This window comes from Hylobates moloch, unplaced genomic scaffold (assembly GCF_009828535.3).
Source record: "Hylobates moloch isolate HMO894 unplaced genomic scaffold, HMol_V3 SCAFFOLD_2, whole genome shotgun sequence".
Taxonomy (NCBI): Eukaryota; Metazoa; Chordata; class Mammalia; order Primates; family Hylobatidae; genus Hylobates; species Hylobates moloch.
In genome coordinates, this window is record NW_026652277.1 from 154,341,892 (window position 1) to 154,365,860 (window position 23,969).

General features: G+C 39.4%; 1 protein-coding gene across 6 annotated transcripts in view; it reads right to left on the reverse strand.

Annotated features, from left to right (window-relative positions):
• Positions 1–973: 973 nt before the first annotated feature.
• MAP3K5 (mitogen-activated protein kinase kinase kinase 5) overlaps positions 974–23,969 on the reverse strand; it is a 243,106-nt gene continuing 220,110 nt past the window's right edge. For all 6 annotated transcript variants that reach the window (XM_032159847.2, XM_058435587.1, XM_058435586.1 and 3 more), the window contains 6 exons: positions 23,799–23,904; positions 10,984–11,227; positions 5,854–5,966; positions 4,887–4,999; positions 2,189–2,265; positions 974–1,189 (listed from right to left, as the gene is read on the reverse strand). In XM_032159847.2, coding sequence (XP_032015738.1) covers positions 1,129–1,189; positions 2,189–2,265; positions 4,887–4,999; positions 5,854–5,966; positions 10,984–11,227; positions 23,799–23,904 — 714 coding nt within the window. In that variant the 3' untranslated portion in view covers positions 974–1,128. The remainder of the gene's footprint in view (positions 1,190–2,188; positions 2,266–4,886; positions 5,000–5,853; positions 5,967–10,983; positions 11,228–23,798; positions 23,905–23,969) is intronic.

Genomic DNA, 23,969 nt, shown 5'->3' on the forward strand with positions numbered 1-23,969 from the left:
CTTTATTCTTTTTCTTCATCCTCTTTTTTTTTTTTTTTGGTGGGACAGGGTCTTACTCTGTTGCCCAAGCTGGAGTGCAATGGTACAATCATGGCTCACTGCAATCTTGACCTCCTGGGCTCAAGTGATCCTCTTGCCTCAGCCTCCCATGTAGCTAGGACCACAGGTGTGCACCACCACACCTAGCTGAATTTTTGAGTTTTTGTAGAGATGGGGTCTCACTTTGTTGCCCAGGCTTACCCTCTTTCTTAAACCTCTGTTCCTCTGAGGAACAACCTGCATGTCAGTTGTCTGACTGCTTGAATAGAAGACAGATTTTACTTAATGTTACAGCTGGAGAAATGACTGGAAATTTAACAGCAGATTATCTAGTTTGTCAACACAAAATAAGAATTCTTTAGAATTTATGAAAACAGTATGTTGAGAGTCTCTTTAATTTTTAAAGTAAATATGACACAATGGATAGCTTTAGAACAAGCTAACATTACTACGGTTCAAGCATGTGCAACTGGTACAGTTCAGTAGTACATAAACGACTCAACAAATGTACGACAGGTCAGAAACTTAAGTTACAAAATAGAGTCAATATTATAATTAACACAGAGAAGTAAAAACCATTGCTCTCAGATTCTGCACACTTAAAAAAACATAAACTTTATACAGTAATTGAAATTATGTATTTCTACTCACATTACTAGAGCATATTACAAACACACAGAAGCCTAAACAGTTATGGTCACATTTTGGTTTTGTTCCAGTGGTGCACAATCACATGAAATGTTACATCCGTTTTGTGTGAAATAAACATTTGGCTGAAGTGCAATAGCTGCTGCATTAAAAATATTTCCATAAAAATGCTTAGATTAAAATCTTCCTGAACATTAGAGTTCTAATGTTCAGGATTATTTTAAGAGTCCTTATGAAGAGTCCTTAAAAATTATAGAAATAGATGTAGTTAGGAAATTTCAGTGTGTTTTGTCTGTTTTTTTTTTTTTTTTAACATGAGTAAACAAATACTGGATTTAAAGTGCAGCTCCTTTCTCCTCTCCGTTCGATTTTCCCACACCCAAGAAGATCAGCTCTGTATTAATTTTTAGAATTTCCATCAAAGATTAAATTGAACGACAGTCAAGTCTGTTTGTTTCGAAAGTCAATGATAGCCTTCCACAGTGTGCACAGCATCCCTCCCCTGTTTAAAGACACAAGAACATGGTGAAACGAACATTTCATTTGAAACATTGCCCTTGAAATAGAAAAGTGACTTCTTAGCTTTCATCTGCTCTGGTCAGAAGAAGATCCCAAAGTCTGATCAGTTATTATGTATTATTTTTGTATATATTTTCTCATCTTCCCTCCATTCCTTCCCTTTTCACCCCCACAAACTGCTATGTCCCAAAACATCATTTTAGAGTTTCAGCATTTTTGAAATTTGTCTTTGTAACGGTGGGTATAATAGTTTTATGCTTGGGCTGGGCGCGGTGGCTCACGCCTATAATCCCAGCACTTTGGAAGGCCGAGGCAGGCAGATCACGAGGTCAGGAGATTGAGACCATCCTGGCTAACACGGTGAAACCCCGTCTCTACTAAAAACACAAAAAAATTAGCTGGGCGTGGTGGTGGGCGCCTGTAGTCCCAGCTACTTGGGAGGCTGAGGCAGAAGAATGGTGTGAACCCGGGAGGCAGAGCTTGCAGTGAGCTGAGATCATGCCACTGCACTCCAGCCTGGGTGACAGAGTGAGACTCCATCTCGGAAAAAAAAAAAAAGTTATATGCTTGGCCTTAATTAATAGGAAATTATCTCAGATTATACCAGGTTTTTGGAGGGCAAGTCAGCACCTCCTCCAAATATTTATTGAGTATAACACCATCATGAACTCAATTAAAGCACTTGTTTAAGGCAGCTTCAGAATATCTGCATGGACTTAGTCTGCATCTTATTCAAAAAAATTCAAAAAAATTCTTCCAGTTGATTTTCACTTACTAATACAGAAATATTGGTTATTAGAGCCCTCAAAAATAGCATTGTCCAACTAACTCAGTTTACTCAGAGCAGCTAAGAGCTAGAGAGCTCTGTCCAGAACTACAAAGCTAGTTTTGTAGCCTTTGACTCAGCCTGGGCAGATACTCAAGACTTTTTGATATTAGCCTGGTGCTCTTTCCACAGTGACAACAGAAAGAAAAGTGGTACCTTAGTCGCAAGCATTTTAAGTCATCACGTGTAACATAGTAGAGAACATCCAATAGTGTATAATCTTCAGCCAAAAACTGTAGAGAAAGTAGAATATGCACAAAAGATGTTTTATATAACTTTAATAAAGCGCAAACTCTATTCATAATGTAAACCTTGACTATAATTAAAAATGAATCTAATAATGGAATCTACTAAAAACACAATCTTCCAGGATTATTAGGGGAAAGGCCTCCCTATTACTCAATAAATACAAAGAAATGCATCCAGGCCGGGCACAGTGGCTCACGCCTGTAACCCCAGCACTTTGGGAGGCTGAGGCAGGCGGATCATCTGAGGTCAGGAATTTGAGACCAGCCTGACCAAAGTGGTGAAACCCCATCTCTACTAAAAATACAAAAAATTAGCTGGGCGTGGTGGCGTGTGCCTGTAATCCCAGCTACATGGGAGGCTGAGGCAGGGGAATCGCTTGAACCCGGGAGGCAGAGGTTGCAGTGAGCTGAGATTGACCCACTGCACTCCAGCCTGGGCGACAGAGTGAGACTCCGTCTCAAAAAAAAAAAAAAAAAAAAAAAATAGAAATGCATCCATATTAACTTCCAAATGCAAAAAGATTACAAGTGACACAGAACTTCTGAACGGTCTTCTAATGAACAGATGAGACTCACTTGTAATCACATCTGCTGTTCAAAAGCAAATCCTGTATTTAGAAGTTCAATGCTACATAGCTTTGTTTTTTCTCAAGTGGATAAAAAGTGTTCCTGGAAAGGTATTTCCTATGCTTAATTTCTGAACTTATTTTTTCATGGTTAAGCAAAGGCACTTGACTGTAATTCACCATAAAAGCAGAGTCTTAATTTAAACTGCACCTTTATAGTTTTAAATTTTATTATTATTTTTTATATATAGAGACAAAGTCTCACTATATTGACCAGCCTAATCTCCAACACGTGGCCCCAAGCAATCTGCCTATGATTCCCAAAGTATTGGGATTACAGGCAGGAGCCACTGCACCTGGCCTCAAGCTTTTACTTTTAAACCAAATAAAAAGGGCAATTATTTAGTAGATTATCAATTACTGTTCCTTAATTGGGATTTGAGCCTAAGTTAGAGGAATGTATATTCTGGAGTTGTTTAAATGTATTCAGCATAACTTGTTAAATGTAGATTTCTAAGGCGGCCTGAAATTCTACTTAGTTAATAAATTATCAAGTCAAAAGAAGAGATATCTTTATTCTTAATTATTTTAAAATTTTAAATATAAAACAAATTAAAACAATATTGTATTAAGAGGGCCTTTCTATTAAATATTACAATCTTTTAATGTATGCCTGTGTGTTCATATAATGAACATAAACAAATGCTATTCACGCTCATTACAAAAGTCTATAGGGGCTGGGTGCAGTGACTCTCACTTGTAATCTCAGCACTTTGGGAGGCTGAGGTGGGTGGATCACTTGAGGCCAGGAGTTCGAGACCACCCTGGCCAATATGGTGAAACTCAGTTTCTACTAAAAGTACAAAAATTAGCCAGGCTTGGTGGCATTATGCCTGTGATCCCAGCTACTTGAGAGGTTGAGGCAGGAGAATTTCTTGAGCCTGGCAGGCAAAGATTGCAGTGAGCTGAGATCGCACCACAGCATTGCAGCCTGGGCGACAGAGTGAGATTCTGTCTCAAAAAACAAAATTAAAAAAAAGTCTATACAGAGCAGAGAGGAATTAGATTATTACAGGTAAAATATGGTTTGTATAGAAAATATTTCTGAAATAAGTTGACTGGATTCATTTTATTAAGTAGCAATAAAATAGCTGCTGCCCAGTAGAATCTAATAATGTTGAAAAAGAATTAAAAATTTAACAAACAGGCCTGGCGTGGTGGTTCATGCCTGTAACCCCAGTACTCTGAGAGGCTGAGGTGAGAGAATCGCTTGGGCCCAGGAGTTTAAGACCAGCCTGGGCAACATGGTGAGAGTCTCTAAGTTTTTTTTCTTAATTAGCCGGGTATGATGGTTCATGTCTGTAGTCCCAACTATTCAGGAGGCTAAGGTGGGAGGATCACTTGAGCCCAGCAGGTCAAGGCTGCAGGGAGCTATGATCACTGCACTCCAGCCAGGGTAACAGCAAGACCTTGTCTCCAAAAAAATAAAATAAAATAAAATAAAAATAAACATACAAAGAATTAGAAACAAGAAATTTTTTCTTTTAATTCTGTCTTTATTTTTTTCCCACTCTTTCTGGTTTTCATTTCAAACATATAAAATTCCTAAGGGGCTCAGGACCACAGAGCTTTTGCCTGCCTCGCTGTCTTGTGCACACTGCAGCCCCACTGCACAAGGTTCTTCTCTGGTCTCCCTCCCACACCCCTCCTGAACATACATACAATTCGCCTATTTATTCCCTCATATTCCGTTAGCCTTCAGCTCTTTCATCCCCTTCTCCAACAACCTTCCCCAACCTCTCTCTCCCTGTCTAATAACACCTGATACCTTTTTCTTCATAGAATTTACCAGTGTGGAATCACATTTGTATCTGTGGAGTCAGCTGATTATCACGTGCCTACCCTGGTCTGTAAGCCTCAGGAGGGCAGGGCTGGGTCTGATTTGCTCACCAGTGTATCCCCTGTGCCCATCACATAGCAGGCACCCAACATTATGAAACCAAGTGAAAGAATACTTGTCCCACAGACAGTTTTCTTTACCCGGCTTATAGTGTCTTCATCAGCTCCATTCACTCTCAGCCAGTCAGTAAGTTCAGAATCTTCAGTATTTGTGCCAGAAGAATTTAGATGAAATACAGGCAATTCAGGAATTTCTAGAACAGAATTTTGGGAAGATATTCTTAGTTTCACCGAACAGAGGTCATCTGAGACCCTCACAATCAACAGACATTTATTGATACTTTAAAAGATTTTGCTCTATCAGAGAACACTTCATAGAAACAATTGAGATGAGCAGTATAAATGATAATATGAATAAAACTCAGACAAGTGAATTTACTAGTAAACAAGGAGCAAAAGCAATAATGAAATGATACTCCTATGTTACACTTTCATATCAAGTTTATGGTTTCTTAGAATAAACTCTGTGCACCAAAATTAGACTTTGTGTTTTTCATGCAATACAGATGAACACAATTAGCAGAGAACTATATAATTATCATAATCTCTTTTTCCACTGTGAAAGAGCCACATATCTAAACAAATAACTATGAATTCTGTTTTCCTCTAAATGGGCTAAATAACATTCTCCCCACCTATGCCTTTTTACTAATACATCTTTATTCTATTTAAGCCTCTTCAAATTATAAGGAAAAAAAGCTAGAATACACAGAATATAAATACAATATGACAAAAAAGTATTATTTATTCTAGTAATCTCATTGTGAAATCTTTAAAAATAAAGACTAAAAACAGAGAGCCCTATTTACCTCAGTAATACATAATCTCAGGAAAAGATGATTATGAATAATCTATTTTTACTGCACTTGTAAGAAATGAGTTTGCTACAGTTAAAAATTGGATTTTTTTTTTAAAGGAATTCCTGCTTGCAGTCATGGTAGAAGTGAGAAATGCTGACTTAGCCACAAATAAAACTTCCTGTTGGCTTTCTTGGCTCTTTGTGGCAGCCTGGCTGAACAGTATTACTACAAAACTTTCTGCTATTCACCTATGGGTTGGGACTTAAGCTTCAGGTGTTTAATTTCTTGGTCTTTTTCTTCAATAGCTCGATGAAGGAGTGCTTGTAATTCTTTCTCTTTCCGAACCAATTCTTCCAGTAATCTGCAGAAGAAAAATATATTGTTTGACAGGAGGTGACACAGGGTGACCTTCTATTTTTATTTTTATTTTTTAGATACAAGGTCTCTCTCTGTTGCCTAGGCTGAGTGTAGTGGCCCAATTATAGCTCACTGCATCCTTAAACTCTTGGACTCAAGCGATCCTCCTATCTCAGTTTTCCAAGCAGCTGGGAACACAGGCATGCACCACCATGCCTGGCTAATTTGTTTTTTTTTTTGTAGAGACAGAGTTTTGCTATGTTGTCCAAGCTGGTCTCTGAACTCCTGGCCTCAAATGGTCTTTCCACCTCAGCCTCCCAAAGCTCTGGGATTATAGGTGTGTGCACACGCCACTGTGCCAGGCCTAGGGTAACCTTCTAGACATGAGCTATAATAAGCACAGACACCCCTGATTTTATTGAAATAAAGATTCTTGTCCCCCCTGGGGTGAGTTCTGAGACTGTATTTATAATGAGCTCCCAAGTGACACTGATGTTGCAGGTTCACAGACCCTCATGTCCAGAAGCAAAGCTTTGGAAGACTGTGCTTGCCAGCAAGAATTCAAAACCTCCACCACAGACTGTTTGCCAAAATCTTCAGAGATGTGTTCTGATATTTCTTTTTATGACCATAAATGTCAAAGATATAAATATGGGATACAGATATTAACAGACCTATATTTTACAGGTATGGACCCCCATTTAAAAAAGTTGGCAAATGTGCATAATATCATAATCAATGCAAATCAGAAAGGTAATCACTTTTTGTAAACTATGTAAATTTGAGAAACAGTCATACGTGAGGTCGCCTAGAATATCTGGCACATAACAAATTCTCGATAAATGTTCATGGTTGTGGCTACAATTGTGATTGTTGCTATTATTCCTCTCCCTTCTAAGGGGGCGGGGGTGAAGTGGGTAAAAGGATAGCTGTGTTCCTGGTACATTCAGTTCCTAGTTGGCATCTGATGCAGTCTCCAAAGAAACAAGGAGAAACTGTGATATTCATACCAAAGTTCTTACCCACAGAAGGTTTGCTGTGCAACTGAGAGCCAACTGGTAACCTACTCACCATTTCCAATAGAATTTCTCAAAGAAAACATTCCAAGTTATGAAAAGAGGTGCTCTAATTTTTTAGAAAAGTATCTTAATGTAAGTTGGATTCAGAAATAATTTAAAATATATCATTATTAAGATTATCAAGATAAATCATTGCATAACCTACAGCTCTTAACCAACTCTATTTGTTTCATTTTCTGAGTATTGATAGATTTAACTCAAGACCATGTTCCATCGAAAAGTTTGTTTCTGCTTCACTTGACATACTCTGAAGGCAGCATCGTGCAACTGATAGATCTGGGCTTGTGTTCTGGTTCAGCCCTGCACTTCCTGTGTTAACCTTAGATAAATTACCTAATGCCTCCAGGCTTCAGTTTTCAAATCATTTGTAAAAAAGAAAACTAAAGCTTCCAGAAAAGATTATTGTGAGCATTAAATGAGACAGCATAGGTACAGTGCCAAGTCAGTGTCTGGTCTTTAATAAGGGCTGTTCTGTTCCTTGCTGCCTCAGTCCCTGGAAAAGAGCCTTTCCAGGACTCAGTGGGAAGGAAACCTTCCTAGACCCCCAGGCTCGACCCCATTCCCACAGGACATAAAGATGAGATCCTCAGAGAGAAGGGATCACAGCAGAGAGGTAGCAGAGGTGGGACAAAAGTAAAACACAATGAGAGGTAGACAGAGAAGGTGGGTGGAGGAAAATAAGTTAACAAAGACAGCTGCAGGGTCAGTGTGGTGCACAATGAGGTGGATGAAATAGCATGAACTGAAAGCTAGAAGAGGGAGCAGAGGGTCTTGGAGGGAGGCTTCTTATCTCTTCCAAAACAAATGATATCCAAAGAAATGGGCAGGAAGCTCTGTGTGAATGTTTAAGTTGGCAGTTTTTTGATCTGGTATGTATTTTTGTCCTACTTGCTAATTTATACGTATAGGATAGTGATGGTATCTTCTTACTGTTTTCTCAAGGAACACAGTGACGTTTTCTAGAGTTTAACCTATGTTTGTCTAGACTATGTAATTTCTTTTTATCTTTTGTTGAAGTAAATGAAATATGGTCTGAGAAGGACTCCGTTCTTGCATATTTGAGTCTTCGTGGACAAACTATAACTTAACAGGTAGGCAAGATTGAAACCTAACTTAAGAGTATGCGTCTGTAACAATAGCTGAGTCTTGGCTAATCCCAGGAGCCATACTTTAATCACTCATACACTGCTGAGTGTTCAAATAAGGTGAACGCCAACCCATAACAAATCCAGCTTTTTCTGTACACTTCTGATTTCTGTACATCACTTTACTTTTATTTTCTATAAATTTGTTCTGGCCACAAGGCATCCCTGGAGTCTCTCTGAATCTGCTGTGATTCTAGAGGCCACCTGATTCACAAACTATTTTTTTCTTCTTCAGTTAAACTCCATTAAATTTAATTTGTCTGAAGCTTTCTTTTAACACCTTAAACACCAGAACTTCAACACTGGAAGCAGAGTATTGACAGCCTACCTCATTTGCTCCAAATCCAGCTCTTAGAAGTATTTGTCTTAAGAACAATCCAGTACATCAATTTTATTTTTACTTTGTGTTTATTTAGTAGGGCAATATTTTGAAATCAAGGCAACTGTCTGCCTTTCTGTTCCAAAAAAGTATGGCAGGATCTGCCACGAGGTCAATTTTTAACCTTGGATGGGCAGGAGTGGTGAGGTGGATTGGTGGGTAATTCCAGAACTGTAGGATGGGGAAATTAGATAAACAGGCAGCTCCTATTGAGACAGGTTTTTGTTTTTGTTTTTGAGATAGGGTCTTGCTCTGTCACCCAGGCTGGAGTGCAATAGTGCAATCATGGCTCACTGCAGCCTCAACCTCTTGGGCTCAGGTGATCCTCCAAGCAGGATAAACCTGATTTCCCTTCATCAGTGATCATCCTAAATATTCTAAGCTTACAATTTTTAATATGAGAGCTACAACCTTTCCTAAAAACACACTAACATTTCCTCTAGATTCATTTTGCGATAGGTATGCCTTTATATTTCAGGTAGTATTCAACTGAAAATTAGAAGGACCAATATGGACAGGACTGGTCCCTTATTTCAATTACTTGGTTTTTGTACTAGAGCAGCTGTCCTTTCTTCAAATCATGCATGAAGCAAACATCGTCCCTCATCTCACTTTTCTGCAGGTGATGGAGAGCCGTGGGAGATATTACTGAAAAAGGAAAAACGAGGCTGATTATCTGTAGATTTCACAGGTTCAAATGTAAATATATAGAGTAAAAAGCGTAAATGTGTGGGTTGTTGTGAAAACTGCAGTTACATACTAATGTAATAAAGAAATGTGGGTAAATGCTAGTCTTTTCAACAGAGATGGGCAGATGTGAGAAGCAGGCCCTCAGCTAGAACCAAGAGACCCTCAGAAGAGAAAGGGGAAGCTGTGAAGAAAGTGGCCGGAAGCCCTCAGGGACTGCAGATGGCCCAAGCATCGTAGACAGTGGCGCCAGGGTGGTGAACACAACGCTAACCAAATAGACCAAGGAGAGAACAGAAAGGAGTTGTGTCTAGGCTGCATTAGGAGAGGCAGGTCCTATTGACATAGCCAGGTGTGTAGACAGGAGGTTTCAGGGCCAGAAAAGCAGATATACCAGCTCTTTGGTAAACAAAGTAGCTTTACTATCTGTGTAATTCTAACCAGAAGTCATGGGTGGGAGGAGGTCAACCAAAACAGTAATGAGTGAACTTTCTTCCTCCAGAGATCACAGCAGGAGTCCAAAAAACACCACCACGCAGGACTGGGCAACAAAGGGAAACCTAGAGATAAGTGACTAACACGGACACCTTCCATAACGATGGGGTGTTATCCTTGGACTCGTGCTTGAGAAGAGGAGGAATGAGGCAAACCAAGATTTCCATGAAGTCTCAGAAGAGAAAAGACCCAAGTTCTTTCTCACTAAATAGTAGAGATGGCAAGAGCTGGGTTTCAGAGGACAAAACTGGGATATGAAAGTCAGAGAGGCAATCTCCCTTTATTAAAATAAGACTGCTCTATGCACATCGTAGAAGATGTGTCTATATGGATTTACTTAACCATGCAACCAAATTTCATGTTTCTGAATATAGGATGAGCTTTTACCACTCGTACTCATTTTGGTATACAAGCTTGCCTTTAAAAACCTAAACTTTATGACTGGAAATAAGATATTTTTAATCTCCCTGGTGAACAACTAGAATTTTCAATTAAGGTTTCTAAATATTTGAACAACTTTTATTGATTCGCTTAAAAAAAAAGTTTTTAATGCAAACCCAGAGTCATAAAGTCAGTTTCCCACATGTCAACTGTAGGCAGCACAGGAAGCTATAAATCATAAAAATTCAGACCTTGAACTGTACCAACAACATCTGCGAAGAACAGGAAACATTTGCTGTTAATAATCTGATCCTGTGGGTTCTATGCTACCAAATTATCAAAGGCAAATTATACTCCAGATATGTTACAGCATATCAAAAATAAAATAGAATCATAAATGTGGTCAATTATCTTCCTTTTTAGGTTCTAAAATACAAATCTTTAGCAACATTAATTAGTTTTGTTCCCTCGACCTCAGTGATCTTCCTCTCCTATAAGAACGGCTTTGAAAAACATGAGCTTTCTGTTCTTTCAGCTATCTAGTGGGAAGTACATGCTGCTCTGAGCCTGTTTCTTAGACAGTCTATGAGGCTACAACGAAGCTATTGGAAAACTCTTAGGGCACCTGGAGATGAAGAAGTAATCAAATGCTGCTGAAAAAGGCTTAAATTGGTAGAGGCAGAAAGTGGTATTTGACAAAAGAGGCTAAACTAAACCTCTCTTGTTTTATAAAGAAAGGCATTCAATCAAGTTTCCATGAATGGGATAAGGGCATCATATTCTGTAGACCAAAAACACATGCTCTTTAGTAAAAGTAAAAGAAAAGAAACCAACCCACGTCAGTGTAGGACTTACCTGTTGGTTTCTATTTTCATCCTTCCAAGCTGTACATTCAGTGACCGGTGAGCACTCTGGGAATCATGAGACACAGTAGAACTGAGCGTGCTCACGCCTGAGGTAGCCACGGCATCTTCAAAGACAGCCTGAGGTCTTCGGACAGTTTGATTTGAAGGCTGTTCTTCATGGTCATCTTCTACATCCAAGTCTTCTTGATCAGCAGTATCACTCTCAGATGCAAGGCTGAAATGTGGCCTTAGTTCTGTTTGGCATAATATCAGTGGTAGAGTTTATAAAATATGACTCATTGCCTTAATTTCTTAAGATAGGAATGCTACCCTCCTGCACCACCATCAATGAGATATATATTCCAAACTGCTTTTCCAAAAGTGAGGATGGATTTCTGTGCACTCAGATTTGTTCTTCTATTGAACTTGCAAAATTCACAAGATATGATCTAATTCAAACAGAAGGAAAGAATGATCTAATTCAAACAGAATGATTTAATTCAAGAATGATCAATACATATGTATTGAATGATCAATACATATTCATATTGCACACATGTGGGGAAAATGCTAGAAATCTGAAAGAAAGGTAAAGATGTAAAAACCTTTTAAGAATATTTAAGGCCAGGCGCGGTGGCTCATGCTTGTAATCCTAGCACTTTGGGAGGCTGAGGCAGGCGGATCACGAGGTCAGGAGATCGAGACCACGGTGAAACCACGTCTCTACTAAAAATACAAAAAAATTAGCCGGGCGTGGTGGCGGCGGGCACCTGTAGTCCCAGCTACTCGGAGAGGCTGAGGCAGGAGAATGGCGTGAACCCAGGAGGTGGAGCTTGCAGTGAGCCGAGATTGCGCCACTGCACTCCAGCCTGGGCGACAGAGCGAGACTCCGTCTCAAAAAAAAAAAAAAAAAGAATATTTAAAAGTGTTTATACAAGTAAAGTTCATTTTCAGATTACATAATATCTGACAACTATTAACTTGCTTACAGGTAAGGAAACTGAGCTATACAGAGATTATATAAACACATATGAATATGCAGAATGCTTTCTGCCTGTAACATCCAAAATATAAGGGGATGCAGGGCAGGTGCTGAAAATGCCACACGCAGGCTGATACATTAGTAAGACTATCTCTCTTTGACTATTGGGCTGATTTCTAGTGCGTGTTCTCCTCTAACCTGTTGACTAACCATTGAAATTTAAACTATAGAAGTCACAAGTTTCCAACTTAAACATACTATATAACATGGGATCATCTGCATGTCAATTTAGAACTTGGATGATATTGTGGCTGGGCACAGTGGCTCATGCCTGTAATCCCAGCACTTTGGGAGGCCAAGGCAGGCAGATCATGAGGTCAGGAGTTCGAGATCAGCCTGGCCAACACAGTGAAACCCTGTCTTTACTAAAAATACAAAAATTAGCCGGACGTGGTGGCATGCTACTTGGGAGGCTGAGGTAGGAGAATCACTTGAACCCAGGAGGCAGAGGTTGTGGTGAGCCGAGATCGTGCCACTGTACTCCAGCCTGGCAACAGAGCGAGACTCCGTCTCAAAAAAAAAGAAAAAAAAAAAAACTTGGATGATATTGTAAACCAAAAATAAAATTCTAAGCCCTGCAACTGACTGAAGAACCACCTACCCCCAGGCCAAGGGGATCCCCAAGAAAACCTGAAAAAATTAGTTCAGGCCATGATGGGAAGACAAGGTCAGATACTCCTTGTTATACCTCCTCCTTTTGGAGTTTAGGCACAACTGACCAGCATTACCATTAAAACAAAGATCATAAGGCTGACAAAACAGACTCTTTGTAGCAATAAGATAACAAATTCCAACCTGACTCTAGTATAGCATCCCATGACAAACAACGGGCCATAAAGGAAGTCAAAGTATTTTGCCCCAAAATATATTTCTTTGACATATTTTGGAATGGTCCTGCAAAGTCATCACTTGTGGGAGAAATCTGCATTCTGTAGAGAATCCCCTTCCCTTTCCAGGTCTTTTCCTGATCCAGGACAGATTCAACTAAGAGTCTGACACTTTTTAAGGTCCAATAAGAGATTTTACCATCTATTCTCTCTGTAGCTTGTTACTTAGGGGCTTCATCTACATAATAAGAACCTTGGCTTCCACAATAGCCCTTATCTTAACTCAAGCATTTCTTTACGCTGACTTCAACTCTTCAGGCAAAGCTTAACTCTTTCAACCAATTGCCAATCTTTGAATCTACCTATGACCTGGGACCCCAACCACCTCCCTACCTCCCAGTCCCTGCCAGATGTCCTGCCTTGCTGGGCTGAATGTCTACCTTACGTATATTGCTTTATGTCTTTGCCTGTAACTTCTGTCTCCCTAGAATGTATACAAGCAAGCTATAACCCAACTGCCCTGGGCACATGTTTTCAGGACCTCCAGAAGCTCTGTCACAGGCCATAGTCACTCATATTTGGCTCAGAATAAACTTCTAAATATTTTACAGAGTTTGGCTATTTTTTGTCAACAATATCTTCCCATAAGAAAAAATACTATAAATTGTAATTAAATCCTTAAACTTGGTCCACAAAAAGGAATTACAGTCATAATTTAAGTGAAATCAAGGTAGCAGAAATACTGAATTTTCACTCCATATGCTCTGGCCCATAGAACATTTATCAGATCACGGAACCTACTAAAAATCTGATGAAAGTCATAAAAACTCTTCCCAGAAGAAAAACACATTCATGCAACATTTTGCCTAGATTTCCTGGTTTTACCTAGATTTTGCTATATTTGCACAGACTGCCTGAAGCCTCTCCCAAGCCCATGAACCACAGGTTAAGAGCCTGTGTGTAGAGGAGGGGAGTCCAGTGGGAGAAATGGAGGACCCCATCCCACCATTCTTATATGGGCACTTTGGCAAGGTCACCAAAGGCCTGCCAGCCAAATCCTCTAGGTAACTTTTTATCTTTACTCTACTTGATCTGTGGACAGTATTTTCCTCTAAATCTCTGGCTGCTATTTCTCTTCTTCAGAGCCTTCTTATCTACTACCTGCCCACTTTTTAAGCTGGAACCTGGGATTCTATCCTTCAATTTTTTTATGTTTCTACTTTTGCTCCATAGATGAGCTCATTCAACTCCATGAAGGTTAAGTACTTCTGATGTGTGGATGACAAACTCTACACTTCTAGCCCCAGTCCTGTTACATCTAGAACATCCTGGACATTACTGTTTGGTAGGCACCTTAAATTCAACAATCTAAAGAGAACTCATCATCTTTTGATCATAACAAAAACCAGAGTGTCCTTTTTCAAGGCCCGGTTTACACAGACCTGGCTTTCTTTATCCCTCTTTTAAAATTCTGTATAGTGGTTTTAAAAAGTGCATGACAGAAAATGTAGCATCTTAACCATTTCTGAGTACACAGTTCAGTATTGTTAAGTATATTAACAGTGCTATGCTACCAATCTTCAAAACATTTTCATTTTGCAAAACTCAAACTCTGCCCATCAACAACTCCCCATTACTCCCTCTTCTCAGTTTCTGGAAACTACCATTCTACTTTCTGTTTCTATGAATTTGACTACTCTAGATACCTCACGTTTATAGTTATAGGAGACAGATAAATTCCTGGGCAGACAGGGATCGATCTCCAGTGACCTGATCTTCAAGCCAAGGACAGTTTAAGGCCTGAGAAGCAAGCTGCCAAATCCGGAGAGAGTCCACAACCAGAGTGAGAACTTCTATCCCCATCTTACTCTCTCTCAGTTGGTTCCTTCTGAATGACATCTTTTAACGAATCAAATGGTGCTTTTTCCAAGACCATCCATGGGCCAATCAGCATGCACCCCCCTATTCTAAGCCCATAAAAACCCCAGACTCAGCATCACAGATGGCTACCCAATTTCAAGTCCCCTCTCAATGCTGAGAACTTTCTTTCTGTCACTCAATTAGATTCTACTCTGCTTCACTCACTCTCCAATGTCCATGTGCCTTGATTCCTCTTGGTCACGGGACGAGAACCCAGAACTCACTGAACTGTGGGAATGAAAGCGATGTAGCACTCCTGCTCGCCAAGCTGTCGGCAGCAGAAGTAATAGAGCTGTAACACTCCCTCCCACTTGCCGAACAATGGGAGAGAAGAAGCCACCGGGTGCCACTCCATCCCACTTGCTGAATTACAGGAGTGAAAAGGCCATAAAATTATGGAATCATATACTATTTGTCTTTTTGTGACTGGCTTATTTTACTTAGCATAATGCCCTTAAAGTTCATCCATGTTGTAGCATGGGTCAGAATTTCCTTCCTTTCTAGGGCTGAATAATGTTCCATTATATGTATACACCACATTTTGTTTATCCATTCATCTGTTGCTAGATACTTGGGTTGCTTCCACCTCTTGGCAATTGTAAATAGTACTGCTATGAATATGAATGTGCAAATGTCTCTTTGAAATCCTTCTTCTAGTTTTTTTGAATATATATCCAGAAGAGAAATTGCTGGTTCACAAGGGTGCTTGCTTCTATCTTTAATTTCTGAGGAGCCATCATACTGTTTTCCACAGTAGCTGTACCATTTTACATTCCCAACAACAGTGTACAAGGATTCCAATTTCTCCATGTCCTCACGCTTTACGTCTTAAGGCTAACCAAACTTCACTTCTACTCTATCTCATCTCTTATTCCAAAATCCCATTTCTTAATTTATCGATAGTATAGTAGGAGTAAGTCAAAATCATGTGTTTTAGTTTTGTAAACCCAGCACTGATTGCAGGGGGTAAACATATTAGGTCTTCAAAAATTGTTGGCAGAATGGAAGAGTATTCCTACTAGGGTTATTTGTATTTATAAAGCAATAAAATAATTTAAAAATAATTTAAGAAAGTGTGATTCTAGATTAAATTAGAGGACAAGGTTAGACCTTTTACAACTTTCTATAATTATTCTTAAATTTATTTTATGATTTCTAAACTGATTTTTTTTTTTTTAAGACGGGATTTTGCTCTTGTTGCCCAGGCTGGAGTGCAATGACGCGATCTTGGCTCACTGCAACCTCCACCTCCTGGGTTCAAGCGATTCTCCTGCCTCAGCCTTCCGAGTAGCTGGGATTACAGGCATGCGCCACCAAGTCTGGCTAATTTTGTATTTTTGTAGAGATGGGGTTTCTCCATATTGGTCAGGCTGGTCTCGAACTCCTGACCTCAGGTGATCTGCCCACCTCGGCCTCCCAAAGTGCTGGGATTACAGGCGTGAGCTGCCGTGCCTGGCCCTAAACTGAATTTTTTTTTTTTTTTTTTTTAATTAGAAGAGGTTTATTCCCTGCAGCACTTTCACAATCACAGAAGGCACCTATATTTTAAATGTAGTCTACATTGGCCCGGCTTATGAACTGCAAACTTCTATGATTACAATTCACTTTTTTAAATTAAAAAATTTTTAAATAATGTTAAAAGGTTTGTAGTCCTGTTGACTATAATCTCACTTTTAGGGAAGGAAAATTTATAATCCTATTATATTTAAATATCCTCTCAATTCTGTAAACTTTAAATTATCATTTTATGTATGTATATATGACATAAAAAGTTCTCTGAAATAATTTAAAGAAAGTAGAAACTTGTAAGTTCATGCAGTGCTTTGTTATTTTGGTCTTTCGTGGTGGCTCCCTGAGTGCATGTCATCAGATTAGACATTGTAAAATATGCAAATGACATAGAACATCTGGTCCTTTTTCTCAAAGAGATGACGATCTAAAGGAGAACTAGGGCAAATATACAGAAGAGTGCTGAGAGCACATGCAAATATAACATGAAATTATAAGTATAAATTAATGCAGCTACAAATATCTCAGATTATCTCAGGTATAGACCCAGTTATATATATAATTCACATGTACATTGAGATAGTTAATTGTATATGTCAACTTGACTGGGCTAAGGATGGCCAGATAGCTGGTAAAACATTATTTTGGATGTGTCTGTGAGGGGTGAGGGTGTTTCCAGGAGAGATTAGCATTTGAATCAATGCACTTGGTAAAGAAGATAGCCCTCTCCAATGTGGGCAGGCATCATCTAATCCACTGAGGACCTGAATAGAACAAAAAGATGGAGAAAGGGTGAATTCTCTTTCTCTCTTCTTGAGCTGGGACATCCACCTTCTCCCACTCTTGGATATCAGAGCTCTTGGTTCTCAGGCCTTCAATTTCAGTCAGCTCCCCTGGTTCTCAGGCCTTTGGAGTCAGACTGATTATACATACCACCAACTTTCTTGGTTCTCCAGTTTACTGATGTTATATGGTAGAACTTCTCAGCCTCCATAATCACATGAGCCAATTCCCATAATAAATCTTCTCTTATATATCTCTATGTATCCTATTGGTTCTGTTTCTTTGAAGGACCCTAACACATACATGTAGTAAGAGTGCTAAGTGGTAAATAAAGTACATTTGCAGTGACTAAATCCAGTGGTAGTTTACTCACTCACTGAGGGATTCATGGAGGCTGAAGGGCCTATGCAGAGTTCGGAAGGAGGGGAGCCTTGGCTTGATAGAGAAAGAGGGAAATGTATTTGAGAGAATGAAGCTCAAACAGTGGCCCAGGACCCTCTGGGAACAATGTAAAGCAGAGGGGACTGTCAGGAGAGAGCCATGTGTCAGGAGAAAGGTTGGGACTCAAGGGGGCCTTAAAGCCCATGAGTGGAAAAGCGGAGGCAGTGTATTGTTTCCAAACCAGCAAGATGGGATCAACAACAAAACTATTCCCACCCAAATGGTTACTTCCCCAGAGGAAGGAAAATAACTACACCAAGTTTCTTTTTCTTTTCTTTCTTTCTTTCTTTTTTTTTTTTTGAGACGGAGTCTCACTCTGTCGCCCAGGCTGGAGTGCAGTGGCATGATCTCGGCTCACAGCAACCTCCGCCTCCCAGGTTCAAGTAATTCTCCTGCCTCAGCCTCCTGAGTAGCTGGGATTATAGGCGTGCAGCATCACACCTGGCTAATATTTGTATTTTTAGTAGAGACGGGGTTTCACCATGTTGGCCAAGCTGGTCTCAAATTCCTGGCCTCATTTTGAGAGGCCTTGGCCTCTCAAAGTGCTGAGATTATAGGCATGAGCCACCATGCTTGGCCTAGGCCAAGCTTCTTTAACACAGGGTATTTCTAATGCTTAGTAAGATCATAATACTTGTGAGTGCAGGGTATCACACTTGCACAAAGCTCCTCGTATGTACACAATGCTGTTCAATTCACATTAATGTGAACTTGGAGCACGTGCTTGATTCAGTTAACAACTGGTGGTAATATCAAGTGCTTGAAGCAGCTTTTAACGATTATTGTTGATATAGGAAGTATGCTTACATTATCAATACTCTTAACTTAGCACTGCCATCATAGTCTCTGCACTCAGCATTACTCCATCTGGTCACCCACAAGCAGACTACTAGAGGACTAATGCTGCCAATAATCTAAAGGCTGATTCTTGATGACAAGTGAGAAAATTGTCTGAGAAAAAACAAATTCTTAAGGGACTTGTACTGTACTCTCTGTTCTGTGTGCTCCTTTTGGAAAAAAGATTAAACACTTTTTTTTTAACTTTTTATTTTGAAATAATTTTAGGATAACAGAGAAGTTGCAAAAACAGTGCAGAGAGTTCCTGTACAGCCTTCAGCCACTTGCCCTCACCTTAACAGTTTATATACCTTTGGCACTATTATCAAAACCAGGAAATTAACATTGATACAATACTATTTTTTTTTGAGATAGGGTCTCACTCTGTCCCCCAGGCCAGAGTGCAGTGGGGCAGTCTCTGCTCACTGTGGCCTTGACCTCCTGGGCTCAATGGATCCTCCCGCCTCAGCCTCCCTAGTAGCCAGGACCACAGGCACATGCTGCCATGCCTGACTTATTTTTGTATTTTTTATGTAGAGATGGGGTTTTGCCACACTGCCTGGGGTGATCTCAAACTCCTAGGCTCAAGCAATCCTCCCACCTTAGCCTCCCAAAGTGCTGGGATTATAGATGTGAGTCACCACACCTGGCTTTGATACAATATTATTAATTAATCTATGGACACTATTTGAATTTCACCAGTTTTCCTACCAATGTCCTTTTTCTGATCAAGGAACCCTCATTATAATTAGTTGTCATGTTGCCTTAGTCTCTTCCAATATGTAGCTAGTATTTCTTTATTTCTCACGACTTTCACCCTTTTGAGGAGTATTGGTCAGGTTTTTGTAAAATGTCTTTTATTTGAGGTTTACTGATGTCTTGCTGTGATTAGGTTGAGGGCTGTGCATTTTTGGCAAGAACACCACAGTGTGACGCTGTGTCCTTCTCAGGGCATCCTATCAGGAGGTACATGACGCTGATGTGTCTTCTTACTAGTGATGCTTACCTTGATCATTTGGTTGAGGGGGTGTCTGCCACATTCCTTCACGGTAAAATTACTGTTTTCTCTTTGTAGTTAGTAAATATCTTGTGGGGAGACACTTTGAAAACCATCCACATATCCTGTTTCTCCTCATTCTTTTGCCTACTTTAGCAGTCATTGATGATCCTTGCCTGCAATAATTATTACTGTGGTGTTTGCCTACTACTGATTTTCTGTTTTCCTCATTCATTTTTATTTATCAATCGCAATTCTACCATAACAAAAAGCTGACCTTTCTCATCCATATATTTATTCAATTATTTATATTAATATGAACTCATGGATGCTTATTCTATAATCTATAATCCAATATGATAATTATTTTATTGTTCAGATTGTTCTGGCTTGGACTGTTTGGAACATTTTCAGGTTGGCTCTAGTGTCCTTTCAATAAATCTCCATCCTTTTTGACACTTTCTTATTTCTGGCATCACAAGGTGTTCCAGGTATTTCTTTATTTATTTATGACTTGGGGTCTCGCTCTGTCACCCAGGCTGGAGTACAGTAGTGCAATCATAGCTCACTGTAGCCTCTATCTCCTGGGCTCAAGTGATCCTCCCACCTCAGCCTCCCAAGTAGCTATGGGCACGCACCACTATGTCTGGCTAATTTATTTTTATTTTTTTAGAGACAGGGTCTTGATATTTTGGCCAGGCTGGTCTCAAACTCCTGGCCTCAAGCAATCCTCCTGCCTTGGCCTCACAAAGCCTTAGGATTACAGGGGTGAGACACCATGCCCAGCTACAATCTTTTATTTCCCCTGCCCCCAGCCCAGAATCAACCACTTCTCCAAGGAAACTGATTCCTTTTATTGAAGAATGGCATTTAGAAACCAAGATTTGAGTCTTCTCAGCAGACAGATCTAGGAAATGAATGTACGATCGTGTATGGTATAATAACATTTCAGTCAAGGATGGCTCGCATATACTACAGTGGTCCCATAAGATTGTAATACTGTATTTTATGATACCTTTTGTATGTTTAGACACACAAACACTTACCACTGTGTTAAAATTGCCTACAATATTCAGTATAGTAACACACCATACAAATTTGTAGCCCGGGAGCAATAGGTCATACCATACGGCCTGGGCATCTAGTAGGCTCTGCCATCTAGGTTTGTGTAAGTCCACTCTAGGATGTTTGCAGAAGGAAAAAATTGCCTAAGGACGCATGTCTCAGAACACAGCCCTGGCGTTAAGCAATGCATGATTGTACCACTGATGGTATACTTTTTAAAATTTGTGGTCTTCTTTCGCGTGTCTTCTGAAATGGCAGGTTAACTGTAGTATCTTATATCTAAAAGGAATTTTTACCAGGGGCATTTGAAGACCGTCTGTTTTTCATGTAATTTCTTTGTATCTTAATGGCATAACAAAATCTTTCAGGACATCTGGAAATTTGATGGAGTTGTTGAATGACTGACATCACTTCATCTTGTCCACATATTTCATCATTTGTATATTGGTACACAGTGTATATGGACTTATCTTATCCTGAGGGAAATACAAAAAGTACTGTCTCCATGTAATTCTCCTCTAAAATTTCCACTTTTCAAAAATAAATGTTTTCAAACAGTAACTTCAATTGAAATCAGAAACTCCTAGTGGCCTCGAAGAAACCAATTTCATGGTGGAAGGACAAAGTCCTTTCTTTAGCAAACACTTTTAATAAACAATGTGCCTTGTTCCACACATGGTTGATCACAGCAGTGTCCATCCCTGGGACACTCGCGCAAGGACAGCTCCCTCTCTGCAACCTCCCTGCTGTTCTCCCTAAACCTAACAGAGTTTCACCTACAGTTACTTTTGCTTTTTAAACTTTCTATTCTGGGAGAATTTTAGATTCATGGAAACATTGCAAAGATAGTACAAAGAATTCCTGTATACCATCCACACAGCTCTTCCTAATATATCTTACATAACTATGGCATGTTTTTCAGAATGATTAAACTAACATTGGTACAAACTATTAACTAAATTGCAGACTTCACTCAGATTCTCAGTTTTTCACTAATGTTCATCTTCTATTCTGGATACCACATTACATTAGGTAATCATTACTAAAAGGAAGTTTGCTTTTTTTAATTAAGTGAACGGATCATTTATATGCTATTTAAGTTGTTTCAAAATATACTCTTTTTCCTTTCTTCACTTAGGTGTCCTTAATTTAGGTTACTACTGTGTTTAACTCATGGCCCATATCTCTCCCTTTCAGTGATATACACTATTCCCCCTTCATCCCATAGATCTTTTGAATATCTAACCCCTCTGTAGTACATTCCCTACAACCAGCCTTATCCTAATGATAAAGCATCTGAATATAAGTATTGTTTGACTTCCTTAGAGCATGAATTTCTTAGGTTCACATCCAACTACTAATCATGTGCTTCAAAGTCTCTCTAGAATTTTTTTCTAAGTTTCTACACCATACAAATTTTCCACCCTAATTTGTTATAATCAGGTGAAACTCATTTACTTATTGTTTCAACCAAATATGAATCAGGGATCCACTGTTTTCCAGACACTGTGCTGGACAGTATGCTAGGCTCAGAATAAAATAAACCACGAACAGTTACCCTCTGGTGAGGGTAGCCATTAAACTAGAAACAAAAGGAGTTTCAGATTGTGGCGTCACAAATAGGTGAAAACCATTTCCAAGGAGAGAGAATAACAGAGGGAACCTACTTTAGATTTGGTGATAGGTTCAGACTCTCGGTGGCCTGAAGAATGCAAAGATGCAAGCCACAGGACAGGAGAGACATGGGGTGGAGGTGTGTTCCAGGTAGAAGTAACATGCTCAGGGATAGCAGAACTTCTGTTTCTTTCTTACATAAGAAATAACTTAATCTTGACCAATGTTTAACATAAAGATTGACACGGATGCTCTCACTGTCATGTCAAACACTCACGTGATCTATGAGAAGAGACGGAATTCCACAACTCAGAAGGGTTGGCCTGAACTTAAAAGTTTGTAGTACCATTTATAAATAATTTTAATTTAAAAATATTTCAGGGCCAGGTGCAGTGGCTCACGCCTATAATCACAGCACTTTGGGAGGCCGAGGCGGGAGGACAGCTTGAGCCCAGGGGTTTGAGACTAGCCTGGGCAACAGAGTGAGACTTCGTCTCTACTTACAAAAAAAAAAGAAAGAAAACTAAAATGAAAATATTTCATATTGATCTTATCCTTTTAAATTTATATTTCAGAATGCTTTATAATATAGGTACAAATTAGTACAACAGAACATGTTTCTAATTTGTTTATATAAATATATATAAATCTGTATCTATCCATCTATCAATTGGTCAACTGCTCTTTCTTTCTACCTACCTACATACTCATCCATGCATCCACCCACCACCCCAACACACACACAGGGTGGAAGAGCTTTGCCTACAATTTTTTATTAATGGGTAGACTATCAAAACACGTTGGAGGTTTTGCCTTAGAGTATGAATACACTCCTCACTTACGCCAAAAACCCTTGTTTCATCAACACTACCCCTTTTGTATCTCACTGCCAACATAGCTGGGGCTGTGTCTAGACCAGTGATTTCCAAACTTGGCTATTCATCAACATGACCTGAGAGTTGTATTAAAATCAAGTTCTTCCAGATGGGACAAGGAGGATGTCCAGGGCTGTGAAAATATTCTTTATGATACTATAATGGTGGATACATGTTATTATGTATGTAGAATTCCTAGAGAATGTACAACACCAAGACTGAACCCTAATGTAAACTATGGACTCTTGGTGATGATAACGTGTCAATGTAGATTCACTGATTGTAACCAATATACCACTCTGTGGGGGACCTTGATAGTGGAGGAGGCTATGCATGTGTGAGGCTAAGGGGTATGTGCAAAATCTCTGTACCTTCTGCTCAATTTTGCTGTGAATCTTAAACTGCTCTAAAAGACTAGTCTTTTTTAAAAAAATCAGATTCCTGGGCTTTATTCCTGGCAGATTCTTATTTGGCTTCAGATGGGGCTTTGAAAGCTGTAATTTTAAAGACAATTAAATTGCTCAATGCAACGAGCTATGCAATGCCTCCTTAAATTGCTCAATACATTGGAAGATTTGGGAACCACTGGGTAAAAGACGTAGGAATGTGTTTTGTAGTCCAGATATCTATATTTTGAAATGCATATTTATCTGAGTCACCTGTATACTTTTTCTCTTCACATCCAAACACATTCCTTAAAGACAGGGGAAGCTAGTCTTCCTCATTCTTAGTAAACATTTTGCTTGGTGTACCATTATCCAGACTATATGTACTATTTCGTGATGTTGAAAATATTTCCTTAAAAAAGGGTATTATGGTTTTTAAAGTACTAAGGTGATATCAGAAATAACAGATGAACAGTAATCTAAAATATCCAAGCACTAAATATGTGCAGAGTAATTAAATATCTCTGACCTGGAACCAGGATGGTAATGGCTGTCTGTACCGCCTTCCGGATGATACTGTCTAAGGCAAACATCCAGTGCGGCTTGATGTTATGATTCCGAAGAACTTTATTGACCTGGAGAGAGAATGACATTTAGTTTGGAAGAGAGTCAGTTTGAGGACTTCATCATAGTAGTTGCA